Source organism: Accipiter gentilis, chromosome 31 (genome assembly GCF_929443795.1).
Source record: "Accipiter gentilis chromosome 31, bAccGen1.1, whole genome shotgun sequence".
Classification (NCBI taxonomy): Eukaryota; Metazoa; Chordata; class Aves; order Accipitriformes; family Accipitridae; genus Astur; species Astur gentilis.
This window is the reverse complement of record NC_064910.1, coordinates 8,586,686-8,611,823: the sequence shown is the minus strand read 5'-3', so window position 1 is coordinate 8,611,823 and position 25,138 is coordinate 8,586,686. Positions and strand designations below refer to the sequence as shown.

Here is a 25,138-nt window from a genome sequence, read left to right as displayed (position 1 = left end):
GGTCCTATTGAAGGATAGGTTAGTACACAAGGAACTAGATTATAACCCAGGAAATATGGGCCAGTTAGTCTAAGACTGACAAATGACCTTAGGTGAGTCACTAAAGCCACCTTATGCCATACATTCCCTAGCAGTAAGAAGAGGATAACACCATTCTACCTTTGAGTCAGCTAATGCCCCCCCAGCATAATGGGGATGTGACCCAATAGAATGAAGGGGTCTTATGCTTTCTGATATTTAAAAGAAATAATTTTTTAATTTAATGTCCTGCTGATAAAGATATCGGAGTTGACATACACAGCCTCACTTCACACCACAAGCTTGTGTCCTCCCAACCTGGCTGAAACCCCAGCCCAGTCTCACTGAACAATAAGGCTGACTTACCCAGAGGAAGTAACACTGTGACTGGTTAAGAAACACACTGAGAGCTTTCTGTCCAGCTTCACCCCCCAGTAAAATTGTTTCTTTCTGTTATTTGTTTCTTCCTGGGTTTTTTTCATCAGTTCCGCCCCCCCTCCCCCCTCCTCTGCCTTTGCACCTTCTTCTCTATGGTTATTTTACTGTGCTTGTTGACTGTCTTTCTGACAAATTCAGATCTTGAGAGAAGCAAGTCAACCTCATGTGGATTTAATCCCCTTATATTATGTATGAACTAGGCCTGTATTGATGTGGCTGTTGTATCAGATGGTCTTCCACGCTATTCCTCTTCCTCTCTGCCATTTCTCTATACATTTCCACAAGGTCACTGGCATAAGCACACCAGTACTATTCTTCATCTCCCTAAATAAATGTTCTTCTTCTCCTTTTTTTCACTTCTCTTTCATTCTCACATGGACATCCTCTGCTCTCTTCACTTCTCTCTTTTCCTTTCCTTCTCCTTCCCACCCACAGAATTTCCATTTGGTCAGTTCTGTCCTCACCTCATGCCTACAGAAGGCTTCTTTAGTGAGTTCCTATATTACATTTATTCTGAAACCTCACTGAGAAAATCTGTATCATCTTGGTTTTTATATTGCCTACCTAGTGGCATTCGCCCTTTCACTTTTCTGGAATTCAGGGCAAGAAGACCTTTTCCATCCTCTTCACATTTTAGTGCGGGTCCAGTAGCATCTCTATAATCATTCTTCTCAGCAAAAGCATGGAATCTGTAATACAAAATGAGTTTTCACCAGTACATAAACTACATAAATACTTTTCTAATTTTAACAGTATGTATGTCACACATGCAAGATCATAGTGGTGTACAACTTTGGAATTATTTACTTCTCTATTCAAGATATCTAAACCTTCAACTACAACATTATGAATATTATCAAACCTTTAATATACATTTATGTACATTCTGAAGCCTTCTTATGAAGAACATCCTTTCATTTTGGTATCATTTACTCTGAGACACCTTCCTTTTCAATCTCCTGGAAATCTATTTTTAATTAATGCTTTTAAAATGCTGAACAAGCATGTAATTTGAGATGTCTGAGATAACACTAACACCTTTTTACCAGATTATCCTCCCAGTTGAAAGCCTAACAGGAACATTTATTTCATTATTGGCATACAAATCAGGAAGACAAGCAGACTTCATTTACCCTCACTGTCAGAGCAGAAAAGCTCTCAGAGCAGAAAAAAGATGCATTTCTAAAACAGAACTACACTCAAAACAGGCTCAAGTCATGAAAAGCCCATGAACTTGGCCATTCCTATGGGAAAGCTGACTTAAACTTATAGACAGTTATTGGGCAAATACCTACCAGCAAGATATTAATTGGCCCAATAAGTCTCTGCACCAAACCCAGACTTATGTAAAAAGAAGATAGTGGGAATCATATCAAACAAAACAATTCCTCTCAGCTCCCTGCCACAACCCTTCTTGCCTCTTCCTCCACCATACAAGCAACATTCACTTTCCTTTTATAAAGAAGGTAAAAACACTGCCAAAAGAAAATGAAGGATGGTGACTGGCAATGTACCTGGTATCATGGAGGTACCGTGATTCTAAATCACCACAGTCATTTTAGGCACACATCAGACCAGAGCAAACATAACACTTTCCCACAGTCTTGTTTTTTGGCAGACACTCCATCTCTTAAAAGCTACTTCTAAACACAGGTGGCTATAAAAGAGCTAAAAAGCTGCCATCTTACCAATTGTTCTGCTGTCATTTGGGAAATTTCTACTGTTGGAGGTCTTCCTACTCTTGCACAAACAACAGTGAAACAGAAAGAGCTAGCAGCCTTTTCACAGCTCTGTAACTGTACGGTGACTTCTGTCAAGCAAACACCTACTGACTCCTACTGCCCTCCTGCTGTTCAGCATGAGTTTGGTATTGTGAGGTTTTGTGTTCATTCGTTTGTTTTCCTTATTTTGATATCAGAATCAAGATCAAAGTTTAATTATCCCTTTCTACTGAAGGCTGATTCTCACCACACAGCTGATTCCCAGGATAAAGGAGCCAACAAGCCATGTGGAATGTATCAGTTTCCACCAACCATACCAAACAGATGCTAGAGAGCATGGTACAGAACTGCATTTCCACACAACCAGGCCTGATGGGTAACACCACATCAATTTTCTGTTGTTCCAGGAACTGCCTATTTAGGACAGGCATTACCTTTTCAGTACATGTCTGTATGGCACTTGATCCAACAAAACTCTAGATCCTTTGCTGGTGCCTGTGGATTTTACCAGAATACAAAGCAATAAAATAAAAAACTTGTTTCGATTTATGTTGTGACCCTTTCCCTTGAACAATTTTTCAGACTTCAAGAAAGGAGCAGATGACAGACAATTTAGGGTATAAAAAAGGAATGGCCTTTCTGCAAGCCAGTGAGCACGTATGTGGAGAGAAGCTGGTCTGTTCGAGTAGGTCCTGCATTTTAGTCATATCTCTTAGACTATTTCCCCAGTTTCCCCAGATCACTTACTGAACTGCTTTGTCTCATTTTCCTCATGAGTAAAACAGGGATTATATTCAGGTATCTTCCAATACCATCCCTAGCAGCAAAGTACTTTACAAGTACTGAAATCATTACTGTGCTGCTTCTTTGTCATACCTGCCAGAGGCCAAGCAGCTCAACTCTTTCAGAAAAATAATTGTTTCATCTTCCCTGGCATTGAAAGATACAGTGTTGACTGGACAGGGGCCATCAGAAACCTTCTCAAGGAGTAGCTGCTTTGTGTCCACTGGAACATCACCCACAGCAAAGTAGTAAACGGCTTCAACCTGTCATTAAACAGAAAAAAAAATGGGAATTGGAAGACATTATCTTACATAGATGCCTGGTACTTGCTCAAGCACTGTCCTGTGCTGTAGAAAAATTTAGTAGAACTGATGCATTACTTGGCCTATAAGATTTTCAGATCTTTGGTTCTTCCTCTCATTTATGCTAGTAATTCAAATGAAGTGCACAGAAAATTTCCTGAACTGAGAAGAGAACCTGCCCCACAGCCCCTGAGTCTGATTCTGCCAATGCAAGCCCCTTTCCACAGAATTTAACTGAAACCAAAGAGAGGTGTAAGGAAGGACAACTGTATTGTTAGGACAAGGCTCTGTGCCACGTTCCACTGTTATGAAGAGAGATGCTATGTTGGTGCTTTGCCAGGGCTGAAAATCAGTAGGAACTTTTATACTAGTCATAATTTTACCAGTAGCATGTATTTTGAGGGTAGGAAAGATGCATCATTCTTTGAATCCTACTGCTGGAATTTACAGCTAATTCATATTTTTTATACTTCCCAAGGCAAAGGGAGCTTGGCAGGTTTATTATGACCACACACACCTATATTCTGAAAATGTTATTGCAAGAAAAGAGAGAAGCTGATGAGATGTCTTGTAGTTATTGCTTGAGTATTACATTATGAGGGATTTGATGTTACCTGCACTTGTCCATGCTAACAATCCTCATGGTAAGTATGCTTCTTGCATTTTCACCATCATTAAAAACAAATATAACAACAGCTATCCCTTGATGATGTTCAAGACAATAAGCATAGCATATCAGTCCTATGGCATGGTACATACCAACTGATAAATAGCTGTTTAACTGAAAAAAATACACTTGAATACAACTAGGAATCCTGGGACATGCACCACAAAAAAGAAGACAACTATTAGAGTCTGGGATGGCACTGAGGAAATGTTTATGCACCCACATAATTTCATGCAGTAGTAAAGCAAAGTCAGTATCACCTGTAAGTGCGTTCAATGCATTTCCACTACTACCTTTGATACTGATCTATATTTCAGCTCCCTGAATCAACAGAATGGCACATGAACATCTTTTTTCCAGTTTGTACTTGAAGCTTCCAGGCTGTAAGATCCCTGTACTGTCCCACATCATAAGCATGTTGATATAAACTGACATGGACTTCTGGATTTCAAGTTCTGTCCCTCTTCTACCTTTTGCCACAAATACTCGGACTATTCCTCAGCACTAGAAGACATCCTTCCCAAGCAGCAACCCAATCTCAGGCTAGACCAGGCAAATTAACAAAGCTGCACCTTGCCACCTCAGGCATCCCTTGGATCTTACAGAGGGGGCAAGTCACTCCATGTGGGATGCAGGGCCCATAGTTACAGACCACACTGCGTTGGGAGCAAGCAGGTCTGTGGTCAGCCAGGTGTCCTGGAATCACTGTTAATGCTAGACAAATACTAAAGTTAAAGAGAAGAATGAATGTGTTTCATTAATGTGCAAGATTGACAAAATACTTACTTGCTTTAGAAAAAGGTACAGAGAAACAAAATGAAAGAACTCTTGCACCTATCTGTGCTTTAGTTCAGTTTTACAAGGTTCCCCTCTCTGTTTCATCTAGCTAAAAAGCTACCCAAGCATGCACACAGCTCTCCCAGCTGAGACCCAGTCCTTGAACAACACCTTCTTCCTATCCCTTTTGCTGAAGAAGCTCCTGACCTGGGGGAATGCATGCATATTGAACCACCACTGTTCCCTGTGTTCCTTCAGATTCACATCTTCTCCCCCCTCCCTCCTGAGACTGCTACTAATTCATAAACTTGATATTCAATAAGGATATCAATTTTCACACTTCCTCCAAAGGATTTACTGCCTGCTTCTGCAACTTTAAAAATGCTAACATTTCTTGGGCATAGCTGATGCAGAACCAACTCCTCACAAGAAAAATAAACAAAATTGCTAACCACCGACAATTCACTCTACTTAACTACAAACCCAGCAATACCATACCACAAAGGAAATATTCCTTACAGATTAATGGGGAAAAGTTAAAACCTTTCCATTTAGTCCTCCACATTTTGAAAATTATAATTTGTGCATCTGTCTAAACAAGCAAACTTCATACAAGAACAGGAAGGAGAACAGCATGAACAGTTCCTCACAGTCTTTACCTTGGTGGGGAGGTGTGTCTTGGATGGGTGACCCACACTTTGCAGAGTGGCACATGTACAGAACCACAAGTTAAATGCTGTGGATGCATCTGTGGCAGGTAGAACTCAAAGGATTGCAACCTTACAGCAGAATGATTTTGAGCTTGGGACTGACAGGTCATGAGGAAAGGAAATCTAGGGAGTCACCACACATGGGAAGAAAAGCTCAGCTAAAGGAATGACAGGAAGAGCCAAGTCTAGGGAAAAAAGAGCTATTATTTTGGAGCAACTTGATGAAGACAGTTCTGAGGAATGAGACATTTACGACTGTTCAGTGAGTATACGGCTTTTGCTTAGGACTAAATGGGGTCTCCCCCCTGTCTGCAGTACAGTGAAGCTTGCACTCAAGTGAACTGTCAGTAATGAATGATAATGACTGTATTTAGGAGTAATTGAAGTTTGTTTTATGTTGAGCACCTGCCACAGTTGACTCCCCCAGACTACCCATTAGCCCACCAACGGCCGGAAAAAAATAATAGGCTTCTCACTGTTGGACAGATTTTAATTTCTGTTTATTCATACGCAGACCCACCAGGTCCAACAAGCTTTATTTTCATCCAGACAATACTGAAATCTAAATACGATCTTTTTCTTTTCCCACCAGGAAATCAGTAATACACTGCAAGTTGAAAATGTCAATAAAACTTATGAAGGAGGCATTTAAAAAAGCAGTCATAAAAAAATATCACTGTTGCACAATTTGTTCCTCAACCAGTTCCTTTTTAATATCAGTTTTCAAACATCAAGGTTCATCTGGATAAGAATCCACCAGCACAGGGAACCAGAAGAAAACTCAAGCCAAATTTACCTTCTCCTTCAAACAATGTCTCAGAATGAGATTTACAAAGAGGTTAGGATTGGATCTGTGAACAGGGATGGATCTTAATGGCAGTGAAAAGCAATGATTCTAGTCCACACACAGTAGGCCCAATTTTCCATTAAGTTTGGGTGCTAGAGAACTGAAACCATGTACATTGTAAGCAAATTTCATAAATTATCTCTTTCACAACACAAGTTTTAAGTGACTAGCTCAAATGATGGCATATATGGTTTACATCCTGTGACTCTGCTGTAATGAATAAAGCACTATGGTACTTTTAGAAACAGACAGAACTTAATTGCAGCAATACCTGTGCATGCTTTGGCTTTTTGTCCTGGAAGAAACTCTAGCTATAACCTGGCTGATGAAGAAGGACTTGCATACCCCTACCATGAGTTAATACTTGAATAAATTTCTGTACCTACTATTTTGGATTTTAAATATAGTTTTAATGAGCACTTTGGATACATAACAAAATAAAAACAGTCTCCTTGTCGTCAGTAATGTCGATACTAGCAATTTTCTCATAAACTTGAAGCCCTGAAAAACATATGTGACAAAGAAAGTGGAAGGGAAGGAAGATGTTTTCTCTTTCCCTTAGTAACGATTATGTTACTTATTCTGTGTACTCTAGAAAAGAAAATAAACAAGTTTCTGCATTCAAAATACAGTACATTTACATAAACAGGCCATCAGTAAACATAGTATGGAGCTACACTTGGGGGAAAAAAACCTTTCCAAATGCCGTCATTAATATTTATCTTTGCAATATTCATTAGGGCAAATCACAGTAGCCAGTCTGGCACTGAATATTCTTGGATTTACTTGAGGCTTCTGAAAAGATGTATGAGCTTACCGCGTCATCACTCATGGCTTCCAGCAGGGCTTCAGCAGAGCTGGTATGGCTGGCAGCTGTCATATGGTCCAGCTTCCAGAGCCATGTAACAGCAGACGTTACAGTATGCTCAGACACAGGAGTAGATTTCTGTTGCCACTTCATAAGATGCGGAGCAGCCCTGAAAATGACATTGACTATAAATCAGAAATAGTGAGAATAATGCTGGCAGAGTAAAAGAGTGGAGCTCTGCTATTGTTACTCTTCTTTTATATTCTTAAGTAAAAATTACAATAAATCACAGATACTAAATCTAGACTTTTAGAGGAAGTAAAGGAAAAGAAGTAGAGGAAAAATAAAACCCTGACATGGGTTCAGCTGGGATAGAATTAATTTTCACAAGAAGCTGGGAGGGGACACAGCCAGGACAGCTGACCAGGACTGGCCAAGGAGATATTCGATACCATGTGACATCATGTTCAGTATATTACTGGGGGAGCTGGCCAGGGTAGGGATCACAGCTTGAGAAGGGGCTGGGCGTCGGGTTCCATGTGGTGAGCAATTGCATAGTGCATCACTCGCTTTGCATATTCTTTTATTAGTATTATTATTAGTTCTTCTCTCCTTGTGTTGTCCTATTAAACTGTCCTTATCTCGACCCATGAGTTTTTTACCTTGTTCTTCCAATTCTCTTCCCCATCCCACCGCGGGGCAAGGAGGGAGAGAGTGGCCACATGGTGCTTAGTTGCTGGCTGGGCTTAAACCATGACAAACCCTTAGAAAAATACTGTAATTTTTATAAGAAATTTTTTTTGAGATAAGTCTTTCCAAAGTAGGGTCGAGAGAGCTAAAGTACTTTAAAAACAGTTCCTAATTCCTATCTCCCCTGAACATAAAAACACAATCAGGCTTTTAAGATATGTGTATGAAAAAAAGATCTGGCTTCCAAAGGTCTCTTTCCACAACTTGCTGCATGACCTTCTGTCAGACCATTTTAACTGACATGCTTTTTTTTCAGTAGGGCTGATCTTTATCTACCCATCAAAATAAAACTTGTGATTCTAAGCTTTTTGATATTTTAATTGATCAAGGCCTTGGCCTTAATGGCAGTACAGAAGTACAAAGTATATGAGCACGTATGCCCGTGCATTTGCACATAAAAAGACAGAAAGCAAATAAAATACCAAGTGGTTGCAGTGTTTGTGACTTTCCATCAAGCACTATTTTGAAGAGTTTACTGCAAATCTAAAAGACAAGTATGTTTTCCAAGATTCTTCTAAAGTAATAATTTATATGCTATATTGTCCATTGTCTCCCTCCTGCACAAACAAATTGATGAACACAATTATTGAGCCTCAATTTTGACTTGGCTCTGCAGATCATTTTCAAAGCAAATGTTTTATGTGCTTCTCAAAAGCTATGGAAGGTTTCTACTTTTCGATTGAAATCTCAGTTGTATCACAAGCTAGAGAATTAAGACAGGGCACCAGAATCAAATCTGTAGGACAAACCTTGGGTAAAACAACTTTAAGAATCACAGTGTAGTTGCAAGTTATCATTGTGGAATCAATTTTAAAATTATATGACCTAATTTGCGCATCTTTTTTTTTTGTAGTCACAAAATTCCATTCATTTGTCCAAACCTATGCTTACAGGTTCAGACCTTTATGTATATATGAGAATTTGTGCAGAGATACATAAATTTGAATAGCTGCTTCTACAATTTGTAACTAAACCCATGTTCATTTACTCATGTTAGGGAACAAGCACTTGTCTTTTGTTATGGAAATCTAGTATTGTTTCCTGGTTCTGCTACTAATTTCTGTGACCATGGAAATCTATAGAAATACAAATGATTATGCCTGTGCCTATGGTACTTAGGGCAGTGTACATTTAGCTGTAAGGCAGAAACCTGTAATGCTTAGGCAGTCAGATGGGACCTCACTGTTTCACTCCATAATACCTAGATGCCTGAAGAGCATTCCTGCTATTGCAAAGTTCCCCTTATCTTTCTGTTTTTCTGTGCTACAGTTGTAGAAGGCATATATCAGTATTGGGGTTTTGTTAGTCTTTTTCTGTTCTTCAGGGTAACAATGGTCATCTGTTAAATGGAAGTAGCAAGCTCAGCATGACTGTGGGTGAAGCTTGGTGGAAAATCTATAGATATTACCAGGACATGAATCAAGACAATTTCCACTACAGAAAGCATATTATCCAAACACATCTATACGATATGTGACTCCTTTTTTATTCTCCAGCAGTGGGCAGACATGGAATTCTTTGTTTAGCCTGGAGAAGAGAAGGCTCCAGGGAGACCTGATTGCAGCCTTTCAATACTTAAAGGGGGATTATAAGAAAGATGGGGACAGACTTTTTAGTAGGGCCTGTAGTAATAGGACAAGGGGTAATGGGTTTGAACTAAAAGGTAGATTCAGAGTAGATATAAGGAAGATATTTTTTACCATGAGGGTGGTGAAACACTGGAACAGGTTGCCCAGAGAGGCTGTGGATGCTCCCTGGAAACATTCAAGGTCAGGTTGGATGGGTCTTTGAGCAATCTGATCTAGTTGAAGATGTCCCTGCTCGTTGCAGGGGGGGTGGACTAGATGAGCTTTAAAGTTCCCTTCCAACCCAAACCATTCTATGATTCTATGATTCTTTCTGCTTACCGAATGAGGTTGAATTTGGCAATTTGGGTCACCTGTTCCACAAGTAGCATAGAAAGTGCATCCCGACATAGATCAAATTCAGCTGGACCTGCAGTGCCAAAATCCAAAACAATGACAATGCACCGTTCTTGAATCACTCCAAATATCTGCCGGCTCTCACTGGTTAGCCATTCCATTCGCTGCTTATATAGCTCAATAGCTCCCATTAGACAATCCACAAAATGAAGAATCAGTTCTTTTTTGGCTGTCAGCTTTATTTAAATAAGGGAGAGAAAGAAATTGAACATCAAAACAAACAATACAAACGCAGCCCCAAGCTTAGCACAGCTGCAATAGCTTGTTTGCAAGTGCCAGATATGCCAGCCAAGGTAGCAGTGAAAACAACCCATTTTTCTTCCACTATTTCAAGAGCAAATACTCGGCAAATGCATCTAAGCTATAAAGAAAAGACACTGCATTTTGTCCTAATTGTTTTTCATAATCTTTTTATATGAGCATGGAACAGTGCCAGTGGGTTGTCTGACTTGTCTGTCTCAAGACTGGAGCAATTAGAATGAGCTGAACACAGGCTAGGATGCAGAAAGGGCTGGAGAGTAGATGGGTGAACAAACAAGGACACAGAAACTTTGTACCTTCTTATACCAGAATTTTGACTAGCAGTTAAAATTTTGTACAGCAATACAAGGGAGCATTGGTTCTGGGGCACTTCAATCTCCTCCTTGTAATTAGCATTCAAAAGGAAAATGTAAAATGTTTCCCGTTTGTACTATTATGTCACTAACAATGCCCAGCATTACAGATTAACTGTTTGCAGGTAGTTGCTTAGGCAAATTTAGTTCAGACAACTGCAATCAACAACTAAAAATTCTCATACCATATCAGTAAAATAAGAAAAACCTAGATTCAGAGTTGAAATTAAAACCAGCAGACCCTCCCTAAGAATACATGTTTATGCATTCACCATGCAAAGTGATCTGTGGGTTTAAAAATTCACCACTGGTTCCAGTAAAGACATTCACCCAATATCTCTGAACCATGTAAGCTGATTCACTGGCTACCTTCTACCTCCAACTACCTTTCTGGGACTAAGTGCAAAACCTTGGAGATACAAATGTTTTTAAACAAGAACATTTCTCAGGGAGAAGATATTTTGTGTGTCAGTCTGCACTTTTCTTCCTCTTATTTGTATTTTTCTCTGTTCTTTAATATCAGCTAGGGCCCTGTAATGTGCCTCCCAGATACAGAGTCTCAGGCTGTCTGCCAAAGCAATGTAGGTCTGGGAAGGAGCACTTAGAAAATCCACTTTCCTCTTATGACAGCCAGATGCATACAAAGAAGTTTATTGCACTACGCCAATCAAACTCCACCTTAAAATAAAGAAGTTTTCTTGTACCACCCCTTCACTTGTAGTTGGACAGTCCAGAGTCCCATTCCTCTGAGGGCTGGAAAACTTCTGACTGTCCAGCCTAAATTTATTCATGGCAGTTCATACCCTTATATTCTTGGGCTAGCATGCCTTTTAGAATAGAAAACTATAGCTTTTCCCTATCCCTGTAACTTGCCTTTCTGTAGGCATTCAAGGGCAATAATGCTACCCTTTGTCAGTCTTCTTCAGTCTTACTTGCATATATCAACATCAACCAAGCGCTTTTATAAGATCAGCACTCCATTGCCCTTCATCCTACTAGCTCTTCCCAGTACCTGTTCTAGTTTGAATTGCTCATTCTCAACCTGTAGTAACTGTACACAATATTGTACACAATATCCTAAATGAGATCTCACCAGATCTTGTATAGTGGCATTTCTACCTTAATGCTACCAGAAATGTCCTTCCTACTGCTTGCAACGTGTCCTAAGATTAAAAGACATTATGTAGCTATTTCATATGGAATTAATGGGAAAAAAATGAGGGGCAAAGATTCCCTGATATGGTTCTTTTCCCATTTTTAAGCCCTGTGCCTCAAAAGTAACTCTAGTTACCAGAAAAAATGACAAGCCATTTGCTTTTTAAAATTCTTTTATGAATTAATGCTCTCCCCTCCTTGCCCACATGCGTACCTCTTCAATCATAAGCCATCCTCTCAACAATGGGGCTGCCAGCAGCTGTTGCTAAGACATTCCTTAGACCACGAGCCTGGGCAGAGATCCAGCTAGCTGTCTCTATAGAGTAGGCTGAGCCTTTTGTGACCCGCTGGCAGTAAGCAAAGCAGCACTTTGCATCGGCAATGACAGTGCGTTATGTCTTCTTATTTCAGCATCCCCATTTGTTTTATTGACTACAATTTCATTTTTTTTAACTCGGCTGAGCATCTTCTTTTTAAGTGTTCCCTCTTTCAAGACAGGGTAAATGTTGCTTAGAAACTGCAGTCTTGTCTGGAAAGATTTACTGCAATGCTGCACCAAGGCAAGAGCATAAGGCTTTGCAAGTTAAAAAAGAAAAAGATATCTAGCTTCTCTACCACTGATTGTTATCACTAACAGTTTGACAAAACAGAAAAAAAACTGATCAAAAGATAAAGTTCTCACAAAGAACGCAAGTATTTCATGCCATAGGGAGACATTTTAGTCACATCATTCTGCTACAGTGGTAATAACTTCTAAGCGCACAGGGAAGTTACCACAAGTCAGCCACACTTACATTATACACGCTGCCGTCTTGTGCTCTCTTGTACTGAGGAAACAGACCATCTGCATACCGAGAAGCCACAAGTTTCCCCAAGGTGGTCACATAATCTATAGTAAAGGTTACAAAAGATCAAGTTGCTAATCATAAAGATTACTTTAAACAGATATTTTTTAGGTTTAGATGTGTATACCATCCATGTGTGAGGCACTTGTATTTGTATTGAACTCTTGACGTTAAGAAACTTGAGAGAAATTCTAATTACGTTTTGGTTTTACAATTTTTTCTGGCTAGATCTATGATGGGGCCCTGAGGGTACCAACAAGCCTTGATAGCCCTGACCAACCTCACCTGGGGTTTCCAGTCACAGGGCACTCAGGCCTGGGGACCCAGTCTTTGCTTTAGCTGTGTTGTAGGTGTACCTGTCTCAAGTTCTGCTAGTGGACATCTCTCCTGGATAGACCTTTCAGCCCTGTATTATAGCCTTGGCTACAGTTCTGTCTCCTGGATGTGGCTCTAAGACCTATGTTGTGGCCTTGTCTCCAGTTTTGTCTCTGGCTCTATCTCCTGTTGCTCCTGGCAGCACTCCCTGGCTGGACCCTACACATGGTTCATCACCTCACCCTGTCCAGGACTGTCTGCGGACACTATCAGCAGCACCCTGCTCTGACTGTGGTGCTTAGATGCTGCAGGACTGCATCCTGATCAATGAGGACACTGCCTGGGCTGCAATCCCCTTTGACTCCTGGCTCATTTTTCTCTCCATGGAGCAGCCCTACTCTTGCTGCTCCCTGCCAGTTTAGTCAGAAGTGGGGAAAAATCCCACATTTAATTATTTATACACCAAAAAGCTATGTGGGACTTTAATAAATGAAAGGTTTAGGCAATTAAACTTCCATATTATCCATTTACCTCACAACAGTACTTGCAAATATTTGTCCATCAAACAAAATACAAAATCTGCTACAGATAATGCTGTTCTCTTACACAACTAAATGAGTGCAGAAGTGGGTGCAACTAAGGAAAAGGTTGCGGTTTGCTCTTTCAGTAGCGAGAAATCTATAGTATCTCCACTGATAGGAAAGCATTAGGGGTAGGAATATTTAACTTCACAAAGCAGCTATTCTGTACAGCATGTTGCCCTGCTAAGCTAGTACGTTCTGCTCATAAAATTACACTGTTAACAACATTAACCCTGCTTAACATCTTCTTCTTCATCTACAGCATACAGGATTTCAAGATCTGCACTGTTGATCTTTGAATGCCCCATGGACACAAGCCAACCAAAATCTTAAATTATGTAACCTAGAAAAATTGCAATACATTACAATTCCTACTTCTCATGTGACAAGCTGTTCAAGGAAAAGAATATTTTACCATGCTCTGCAAAGCACTATTATGGCAGTGATTAATAATTATTAGCAAACTCTTCCCCTCCAGCTGTCAGATGACAGCAAAGAAACATTTTTCTATAGCCTGACTTTGCACGAAAAGCAGCCTGAATTCTAATCAAATTTAACTGCTTCCTTAAAGCTGGATCCCTGGAAATAATATACTATTTCCAAGCAAGTTGGCTAGCCCTGATCATCAACTAGTAGATCACAGGTTATGCCATGGCATACATTATATTTGCCATTTAAAAATGAACAGAGATCTTATGGTGCATTATTTGCAGAAAAAAGACTAACAGCTTCAGCGGCATAAGTTATTTCCCAGCTATAGCTAAATTGGAGAGTATTTGAACTGGAGCCTAGGGTAAAGCAACAGTACAGTTGAGTAAGGAAAACCTTTCTCAGATCCTAAGTCCTTCTCAGCTCAAAAGGAGGTGGAGTTCCTCAGTTCTCTGAACTGGCAATGTCAGCAACTGTGGATACAGCTTCCCTTTCTGCCATTATGATAAGAAAAGAGACAATGTGAAAATCTCCTCTGTGTACACTGGGGTGCAAAATGAGTGTGACCCTATAGACTATTCAAAGTCGGGGGGTTTATTATTACTCTATTATGGATTTGTCTTATACCTTTCCTGTGCTGGAATCCAATCTGTGACAAAATCTGCGATAGGGACAATTTGTTTCTTTTGAGCCCATGAAGCTGAAGCCATTTAGAAGATGAAACAAGGGGTTGTACATCTGTGTCCCACTGACTGACTGCCGGTCTCCTTTCCTTCTCTTTTGATTTTTTCTTGTGGGCCTTGTGGTAATCTTCGGGATCTTGTCTGTGCTTTGAATCAAAGGCATCTGTTGTACAGAGAGATGAGGGAAACACAACATTTATGCTTTAACCAAATGATTCACTTCAATTGTCTCCTTTCTTTACCTGTATTCCATGGTACTCTGTACACATATAGCTCACCTCTTGTTTTCTTTTGTTATACTGAACAGTGTTCTTAATCTGGAAAGCTGCTCTCAGTTCTACACATCTACTAGCTGTATGTCTTTTTATTCATCCATATGCATTTACCATCAATTTGTTAAAGGAAATGTCTCTTGTATGCTGAAATCCAAGCCCTGAAATCTAAGCCCAGTTTCCAAATGGCAATTCTTCCAGTTCCTAAGATATCTCTTCTAAGTGTTGGGAATCAAAACTCATAATAGGCATTCAAAGACTGTCAGACCATCATTACATACACATTGGAAACATTATGCGATAAACAAGGATTTCTTAAGAGTTATATGTTGAACTGCTACCATAAGCAATAGCAGCGCCAGCAGCAGATCCTGGCTTTATTGCAAGGCTGGTGAAACTTCCTCTCCTCACATCATTTACCTCAAGTGTAAACAATGGTTCTGGCAGTATCTGCTCCAGGCTGTGATGGATCATGTGCATGCACAGGAAATCATAAATATGAGGGTCCAGTTTAATCTTAAGTTCTACAGAACAATGAACGTATCTCAGCAGCAATATATATAGTTGGCTGGATTAGCTCCACTTGGAACTGGCAGCAGAGGCAGCCCAGAGCCAGAGTGGTTGAGGCAGAAATGGAAGCAATGACAACACTAATGCCTCTGTTCCTCAGCACAGAGGTTCTAGGAGGACTTTGGTACTTCCTGTTCATTCCCAAAATACTCTGCATGAGCTAAGCTGGCTTTAGATGATTAAATAACCTTGCTGTGTCTAAGTTTACTTTCTGTGGACTTTTGAAATTTCTGTCCATTTTCCCCAGCATCAACATTATCTGGAGTATCCCAGTCCTCCATTGCCCATACACTGTAAGCTGACTGTAACTGTACCGCATGGATCAAACTGGTCCAGAATACAAAGAAGGGTACTTCTATCTTTAGTGACTAAAAAATAACCTTCAGTCTAGTACGGATTATGATCAGAAGTCTCTGCTAAGATCAAATACTACAACAAGTGACCTGGTTACAAAGGTTCATTAAATAGACTGTTCCTTAGTTAATAATACATAAAGGAAATGAGACTATATCTCCAGAAATAATCTTTCAGTGATGGTAGGCTTCTATATGGTGCAGACTGGCACCAGCTTTTTCACAGTCATCAGTCCTACAAGCAAGGTGTTGGGCTGGCATGCCTGTAGAGGTTGGCGTTTTACCAGCCCTCCTCCTCCACTCAATACAGAAGCAGCACTGACAGATGTTAACTCTAGAGAGAGACAGGTGAAGGTTTGCAGCTGTTTGCTGTTTGAGCTTTGTATATAGTCAAGCACTGTTTACAGTTACTTGAACAGTCATTCCCAATTTTCTCCTCCAAAAATGCAGAAAGGCCAGCTCAGAACCTCATATACAACACAGGTGAGTGTGGCACAGCTTCAGAATGGCTTGTACACCGCTAGAAGCATGCACACCTCAATGCTGCAAACAAAACTGAAAGTTATCCAGGAAAACCTGGAATCTATGCAAAAATAGTCCTGAAATACTCACAATCACTCCAGGCGAGTCTCCTACATGGATTGCCAGTCATGATAGATCTCTTGATTGGCAGCTCCTCTTTGATTTCTTCTAAAAAATCTGAGGAATTATTATGTTTTAAAAAAATTAAAATATTGCCATGCACAGGTCAATATGACTGGAGACCAGGTCCACAGGCCGAGCCAGTAATACACTGCAGAAGGCTGAGATCAAGATTTTCCTCAAGAAAAACAGTATTATAAATTAAAAAGGATAGCTACTCCCCATGTCAAGAAAGGCTGAGGTCAAATTTGACAGGGATCCCCATAATCAGAATTGGGAAAGTGGGAAACTGGTAACGTGGTTTCCCTTCCTTCTCTCTAGATTATCATAAAAAAGAGACAATGTGGAAGTTTCCACACAGATATCCTAGAAAAATGAATGTGGTGTTTTGGCCTGCTGTCGGTCAGTTGTATTATATTCTATTATTGCATTGCATTATACATTACCTTTGCTATAATCCAATTTATGACTAAACCTGGGAGTATCTGAGACACAATTTTGTGAAGAGATTCATAACTTTGCCTATAAGACTACAAGATGATTCACAAAGAAAAAGAATTATGCGTGTATGCATGTACGTGTATGGGGTGTAATTCTCAACTGTGAATAAGACACAACATACAAATAGAAAAGACAAAGCAAGGTAGCATATATTGGCTGAGTGTATCGCTTTGAGACATCATGTTTTGCCATGTACTTGGTTCTTCTTTTACTAAATAAGATGCATGAATGAGGGATATTTATGAATCATCAGCAAGCCAGATGCTAGCTATTGTCATCAAGCAGTTTTTCCTATGTGAAAAGCAAAAATGAGATAAAATAATAACCCAGAGACTTAGCCTCCTCCCTCTTTCTTCATTGCAGAACTGAACATGCTATTTATTACTCTTATATGGGTTTAAATACCCATATGGAAACATATAAACCATTCCAGTCCTTGTCCTGCTCATGCAGAAAGACATAAACAGTGTGAAAGGCAGGGAGGACTTTAAAAATCAGGACTCTGTTCTGCACCCTAACACCCCAGGTGTTGTGCAGAAGATGCCCCTCAGCAGCACAACCCCCAACCAGCCTGGACTTGGTGTCAGTGCAGTAAAAAGGAGCCCTTGCCGCAGGGGAGGCAGGGCAGACAACACCGGTAGTGAATGGCAATAGCGAGCCATCAGACTTGTGCCATTTCTCTCTCAGGCTGCAGAAAAAGTGCCACAGCACTCTCACAGTAATGGCAGAGACACATTTCAAGCAGCAGCCTGCATCAGAGAACAAATCCCAGGGGCCATCTGATGTTCAGATGCCCAGGGGTATGGCTGTAGGCATTCCCTTGTGTTAGCCTCCAGCACCACCCCCAGATGCTCGAATAGCAGCAAACGCTGCTGCCCTGCGAAAATGAGCATTTGAAAGGAAACGAAGAGACTTCTGATGGAAACAGTGAGTTTACCTCAAGTCTTGGAAAGGCAAGCGAGTTGAAAAATGATGACAGCTGGGCTAACCTTCAGCCTAAAGTCTTGATCAAGACACGTTATTTTCGAAAGGTAAATGAGAGTTCATCTGGGCACCTCTACCCTTCCACTCTGGCCAGCGCAGACTATCTGCTAAAACCTTCACCCACCATGTGCTCTTGAGTTTTTAACAGATGCGGCAGTGTTTGCCGAGGCCGCACAACCAGGCTGTCCCTCACACACGGGAACGCCTCGGGAAAGCCCACACACATTACAGCCCGAGAAGCTGCCCCACGCCACCCAAAAAGGTGTGCGGAGGAGTGCTGAGGCGGGCAGCTGCCGGCTGCGGAAATGGGGCAGCAGGTGTCACAGCAAAGCCGCCGCTGGGCCTGAGGAAGAGGGCGAGTGTGGGGGGCAAGGCCTGACTGGCCACCGGGGCCACCCAGGGTGAGGCACGGCCATGTCACTCACCGGCCATGGCAAGCGGTAGCCGCGCCACGCCCTCGCGGCCACCCTCACGGGCGCCACCTGAGGTAACCGGCCGTGTCCCCACATTGGCTGCATGGAAACGGGCGGGGAAGGGACGGTGAGGCCTCTGGGGCGAAGGACTACGGGTCGGCGTCACACCTCCCCCGCCTGCCCGCCAGCACCGGGGGCTGCCCAGCCCACCGCCCTGCGGCGGGACCCGGGGGCTCCGCCGCTGCCTCCGCCCCGACCCCCGCCGCCGCCGCCGCCGCCGCGACCCGGGTGCGGAGCCGCCCCCGCCCCGCGGCGCCCCCTGCCGGCTCCGCCGCCCGCCCTCACCTGCCTCCGGCCGCGCCGCCGCCGCCCTCCCCCCCCCCCCGGAGACGGCGTCGCCGCCGTCCCGCTGTTGACCTGGAGACCGGCCGGTTGCTACGGCACGGCCTCGCCGCCGCCCTCCCCCGCCCCCCCTCGCCGGGCGGGCGCCCCAACCGACAAGCGCGGGGAGGGAAGGGGTGCCCGAGGCCGGCAAATAGGCAGGAGGCGGCGGGGGGGGGGGGGGGGGGGAGCGCTTCTGCAGGGGAGCGCTGCGCTGCGCTGCGGGGAAGGGAGAGCCGGATCAAGTCGTTGTCCGCAGAGGCCACCGCCACGACCTGCGTTCCCTTCTTGGGGAGCCCAAAATACACGAGCCAGCTCGGAGACGCGTATATGTAGTGGGTTCGAGCCTTCTGGTCTTGTTCAGTCTCCATTTAGACTAAGCCATTGACAGTATTTGTACTAAGAGCAGCCACATGTCTGTCCTTTGTTTAAGTAAGAGGAACCATGCACGCTGCTGGGGAATTGCCATGCTCCTGGAGAAGCCTAACTAAAAATTATCCTAGTGTAGCAAAATACAGAAAAAGATGTGCATTATAAACCTCAACTCGATATTAAAAGCTCCCATTGATGTCAGATAGCCAGAAACCCAGGTTTACATTTGCCATATTTGGGCTGTAAATGTTTGTAGGCATAGTTCCAGCTAAAAGACAGTGCTGAGCTCTGCACTTTCTCTCATTTACTAAGCAATCACAAAGTAATAAAAGATCAGGTGCTTTATAGGATCAACGGATCAGTCTTATCTACATACTGATGTTCAGATGGTAATACACACCCGCAGGCACGGACAGGGCCGTCCTGCAGCACGCCAAAGCGTTGGCTTCAGCTCTCCAAGATGGCTTGGTAAACAAAAATAGGAAAGAAAAGTTCCTTATGAGGGGTGCAGTTGGGATGGGAACGTGGCTTTCTGGAGCTCCAGCTTCTTGTACATTTGGATCCAGGGGTTTAAAGAGTAGCCTAGGAATGGCAAGTCATTTGGGATTGCACGACTCGTCCCCTGAGGTGTAGAAAAGGCATTTATTTCTCAGGCATGGAACAGTTTCCCATCATATCATTAAAAGTAGTAGGTACTGAATGTTCTCTGGGTCCTTTTGGACACCACGACTGCCATAGCACAACCTTCTTTAGAGACCCATATTTGGGGGGGGGGGGGGGGGGGGCTTTAAAAATTTCTCTTGAAAGTGCAAGTGCAATGGATTTATAAGTAAATGCCCCAAAATCAAATTACTCAATCTCTTGATTCGTTTTGCTTCTTCCAGCAACAGAACTTTTTTATCAAACACCCAAAATGCCTCACTCGGGTAGTTTTTTCTGCACTGTACAGAACGAGTCCGTCTATTCTCATGCCTAAATGTCTGTAACTGTAGTAATTATGAGTTTTTTAAAAAGTGATTAAATGTGCTGTAACTTTCTATGCATAGAGTCTGCCAGAAACCTTCACTCTAGGCTTGGCTACGCTAAACAAAAAGTGTTGCAAAAAACCATTCCTTACAATGCTTTGAATTGCAGGGCTTGTACAACCACCTGACAAGCCCCAGGGGCAAAGGCTGGCAAATGCAAGCCACTTCTAGCTCCCGTAGGCTTCATGATCAACTGGCTGTCATCTCTTAGGTAAAGTTCTCAGGAAAATAAAATGCTCCCTGCACATCAGATAAACATTGTTCCTTGTTCACATGGAAGCCCTGCTTTGGTCACTGTCTGCCCTGCAACTCCTGTGGAAAACGGGGAATGTATTCTCCAGATGCTGCCTGCTGAATGAGGCAAGGCTGAATAATAAAGGAGGCGGGGATCCAAGTAACTGGGAAGTGGGAATTTACTCCTTGTACACGGATGATAAAAATAAATCTTGAGCCATTCTGTCATCTGACCTTTAGGCTGAATGACGAAGTGATATTGATGGATGGAAAGCATGTTATTATGTCATTCATTAGAGAATGTATTGTAACATGGGCCTGAGATTGCATTAGCAAGCATTACTTTGTCCTGACTCTAGAATATTTCAACTACCAATAAATATATTTGATCACTTTTTCTTATGGCTAAAAATCAGCATTGTCAGCATTTCCTCTATATTGGTGCTTACAACATGAAACTGTTGGCTTGTTTTTTATGATGATTCTTTTTCAACCAAAAATAAAAACATAATCCACTCTTTTTCTGTCTTCCATTTAAAAATACCCAAGTCTTTACCATAGTCTCTTTTTTTTCCCCAGAGAATTAAAACCACATTTAACATAAATTTGCAAAATTTCTTTATCCATGCAAAGCATTGGGCATGGTGCATCAAATCTAACCACTCTTGTATTAAGAAAGAAACAGTCTCTTATAGTGATACATGGGATCAATAAGTAAGGATACTGATGGCGCTGATGCTTATGGCTATGATAGTACAAAGAAGGGAGCTTCGCCAGGAAGTTTAACGCTGTCACACATCCTGCCCCACGGTGTCATGCTTCCTGTTGACTCCCTCTCAAAGAGAGACAGGAATCAGTTGCAAGCGGCGGGGGGGGGGGGGGAGGGGGAAGCAAGCTGGATTGAAGCTGAATTAATGCTGTCCTTACTAGACACATTGTTTACAGTGGCTGTCTGCAAAAGCAATGCATACACCTAAAAAGCAGTTTATCAGCACAGGCAGAATATAAAAAGCATAAAAAGAAAGTCAAAGAAGAGAATATTTTAAATACTCCTTTCGTGTGTATGTTGTTGTCACCCTTCAAGAGCCTCCTAAAAAAATTTCTTCATAGTACATCTGCAAAAGTCAGAGGTAAATGAGGTAGCCGTAGAAGACTGACCCTGGTATCAGTGGTGGTATAGAGATATGAGTATGGGGTTTCACCTGTTCCTGCCTAGAAGGCAGGCAAATGAGGCAGGACAGAGCATTGAGCCGAAGAGCTGTATTTAGAGCAGGCTCAATCGCATCTGTATGGCATTGCACTGTACATTTACCCAAAGAGAAGTGTTTTAAGTATCTAGATATTTTCTAAATTGTTCCTTCAGTTTTTTAAGATATTCCTGAAGTTCTGTGTGTCAGAACTGTGCAGCATCCAGCCTAGGACTGACTTATAGCACATGGGCACCCCAGTGTGTCCAATGTGAATCTAGAAAGAAGTAATCACACTTTGGGGTGAGGACATTGTAGGGAGGTGGCATGAAATGAAAAAATAGGCACTGTGTAGCGGGACAGTGGAGGATGAAGGGAGGCATGGGAAAGGACAAATGGGGATAAACTAAAACTTTAGGGGGAAAAGCTAGAGACAGGAGGGGAGCTAAGGGGTACATGACTGATAAGTGATGGCAGGGAGAAGGAAGAATTCAAGCTGTGGAGGTGGGATCCACATTAAAGACGTGGGTACACACAATAAGAAATGGGGAAGGGCTGGACTGGCATGGTGGCAGTGATGTGTATAGGGGCTTTTTACCCCTTGCCCCAGAGTCTGCATAACAAATTGGATGTGCTGGATAAACTGTGAGTCCCATGCTGTAGGAGCACTGGACTGGAGGAGGAAGGCATGGGAGTAGGAGGCTAATGTCACTACACATAGGTCTAATCAAACTGTAGTAGCTGTAGAACTAAACTGTTAGCCATAGCGTAATAATAAAAAGCTGGGCATCTCCTGTGAATGTCTAGTGCCCATGTTTAAAAATCTAGTTTCAGGCCTTGAAGAAAGACAGTCATGCTCCAACAGAAGCCACCAACTGCTTGTCTTGCACAGCCCACCCGTGTTTTTGAGTTGTGCATGCTTTCTCTACATAGTCGTCTTCTGCTGCTTCCCGAATCTGCCACGTACAGTCTTACAAGAAGGACAGTTGCTGAAGGTTCATGTATGGCTTTTATTTTTTTCTCTTCTTCTTACTTTTCTTTAGATCTATACTTAACTAGAAGTGTTTCCAAACTGACAGGAGTAAATAGAAACTTCTCCATCCTTGCAAATTTCTGTCTTCCAGTTACCACATGTGACATGACCAGGTACTAATGGAGGTGAGCTTGTCACTGAGGAAGCAATGCTACTTGGAACAGTGCCTAAAAGATCAATCACAAATTAAAATAAAAAAAAATTAAAAAAAAGATAGCAGTGCTCCATGACCTTTGTGTTTAAGACGGGTGTTACACATCAAGGCTTGCCACTCCATGGTACCCACATGGTGTTTGTGTCTTTGGAACAGACAATGAAAGATACAAACGCTGCTGATTGCTCACTGCCCTGGAGTGATACTGCCTTACCTATATCACATGAATTTCTTTCCAGGTAGCCTGCTTGCACAAGCACAAAATCATGCTAGCAGACACCATGCCCACACTGGAGAGACTATACTGAAAGGAGGAGTATGAGACATAAGCTGTATGGAAGCAAATAAAAGAGATGCTCTCACAGCTTTTGTTCTTCCCCAAGTCCATCATCAGTGATGTGCTTCTTCCTCTTTCTAGAAGTCACTCTTGTCTACAGCTTGTCCTTGAACCGAGGGGTTCTTTTTAAGCGGAGTGGAAAGAAGGGAACTGGTTTCTTATTGCAATGAGGAATAATCTCATTTGCAGCGGTATCTCTCTCCATCATTTTCCCATCTTTGCCTTTCCATGACAGGATAATTCTAGTTAACATGAGTAGAAAGTCCCTGCCAGCTTCCACTAACATCTGCCAGCTAATATCCTTTGGGCTGTGAACCCCCAGGATGGGGCATATCCACCCTGGAAGATCTGGAAAGTGCTTTGAACATCATAGGCACCAATCATCTAGGAATAATTTATCGAGAAATGAGGAAAGCCAGAACAGGTAAAGAAGCTGAGAAGCACATAGAGCAAAAGTGAGAAAGTAAGGGTGTGGGTTTTTTTTTCCAATGCTGGTACAACAAGCAAATGAAGGAGACTAAGCTAGGCATTAATAATTCTAGTTAAGAAAACAGAACAAAGTTCTTAAATGTGAGAACAGGAGGACCTGGAACAGACTTAAAGCTGAAGTATTGGTGGGACACAAACAGCTTAAATGATAGAGGTTGATATACAAAGTGACTAAGAAGGTCCTATCCATTCATCTATTCTTAGGAGTATGAATACAAAAATGCTAAATGCAAGATATAAAATGAAAGAAGGTAAAAAGGCATAAATGGAGAGAGAGGAGGAGTGAGAGAAGGAATGAATGAGCAGATTAACTTGTTCTGGAGGGCAAATTTTCCGTGGAGAATTTGAAATAAGAGCAAGTAAAACATTTATTAAAATTTGCTTTGGGTTCAAAACCTCATTTTACACCATCATAAAAACACTGAATGTGGAGAGCCCTTTCAGGCACAGATCGTATGCATATAGTGACAGAAGTCTATACTGAAGATACTTCATTTGTTTGGGTGCCAGAAGAGTTCAAAAATCTAACAAATATTCTGCAGAAGCATTTAAAGCTAGTAAGTAACTTAGCAAGCTGAATACACTAGGATAAGCCAAAGCTAAAAGTTCGTTCTTCCAAAGCAAGATGGAGAATCAACAGTTTCCTCCAGTAAGGGAAGGTTTGGCTTATCATAAGCACTAGAGAGCAACAGTGATAAGTCGTGCAGCAGTTTGTGAAAACCAACAGATTCAGTGTTGATTCAGTAATAAATGAGAATTGTGCAAATGAAGTGAGTGTCATCAAAAACACTGAAATCTTTCTGGAAGCATCTGGTGTGAAGGGGTAGAGAGAGGTCATGTACGACAAAGTCATCAAGATATATCAGAGTGTCTGGAATTCCAGCCAGCTTGGAGGCAATTTTTTGATAGTATCTAGAGGCTGAATCCAACTCAAAGGACATTAATTTATAATGAAAACAGCCTTTATGAAAGTCAGATTGTTTTATTTACAAATATCTAGAGCCACACTGCATCCACAGTAATCTAGGTGTGCCGTGACCCTACCATTCATACTCAAATCAAACCACCAATGCATGCACAAGGAATTCTGTCATTGCATTTTATTTTCTTGCCAGGGTGTTACATATATTTCTGTCATGTTGTCTGCCTTCTATAGAGAAATATGCCTTCACTAGAAATCGTTGTTACAGTAACAAAGCCTGTGAGAGCAGGGAACGTTGGGAATGCCAGAAAAAAAGACCACTAATTGTTAAAAACAATTTTTTTTTAAGAAGTTGTCTGTCTTGTATAGCAGATAACAGAGGAACTTCACTGCAACAGCAAATCAAAGTGGCTACATTAAGATTTTTAATCAAGCCTAGACAAGAGGTATTGTAACATTATTGCATTTCTGCCAAAACTATAGCAAGGGTGGGGTAAGAGAGGCACCAACTGAGGAAAATAGGTCCAAGTCCCAGAACCAATGACTGCTGCAGGTGGAGGCGGCGTGAGAGAGCAGGAGGCAGCTACAGATGAAAGCAAGCGCAGCAGGAGACAGAGGAGGGGAATCCAGAGGAACAGGAGCTGCCCACTACTGTTCTGCAAGGTATATAGTGTTATGTAACAATAAATTCAACATTTTAATGTACAAATGAAAAGCCTACATCAGTAAGCTGCTCCAATATAGACCAGGTTGTGTATTTTACTGTGGACAACTGTGAAAGCAGCTTTTTCCACTTTAGGTAAAGTTGATCTGGGCTCATCTGCTCTTCAACCATTAAACACAC

General features: G+C 41.9%; 1 protein-coding gene across 1 annotated transcript in view; it reads right to left on the bottom strand.

The window, feature by feature from the left end:
- The window catches only part of VWA3B (von Willebrand factor A domain containing 3B), a 65,803-nt gene extending 49,498 nt beyond the window's left edge, over positions 1–16,305 (bottom strand). Inside the window, exons 1-7 of the mRNA XM_049834548.1 lie at positions 16,233–16,305; positions 14,370–14,588; positions 12,367–12,461; positions 9,729–9,979; positions 7,081–7,240; positions 3,054–3,223; positions 1,021–1,145 (exon numbers count right to left, since the gene is read on the bottom strand). Of these exons, the coding sequence (XP_049690505.1) occupies positions 1,021–1,145; positions 3,054–3,223; positions 7,081–7,240; positions 9,729–9,979; positions 12,367–12,461; positions 14,370–14,588; positions 16,233–16,272 (1,060 nt within the window). The 5' untranslated portion in view covers positions 16,273–16,305. The remainder of the gene's footprint in view (positions 1–1,020; positions 1,146–3,053; positions 3,224–7,080; positions 7,241–9,728; positions 9,980–12,366; positions 12,462–14,369; positions 14,589–16,232) is intronic.
- Positions 16,306–25,138: the final 8,833 nt, after the last annotated feature.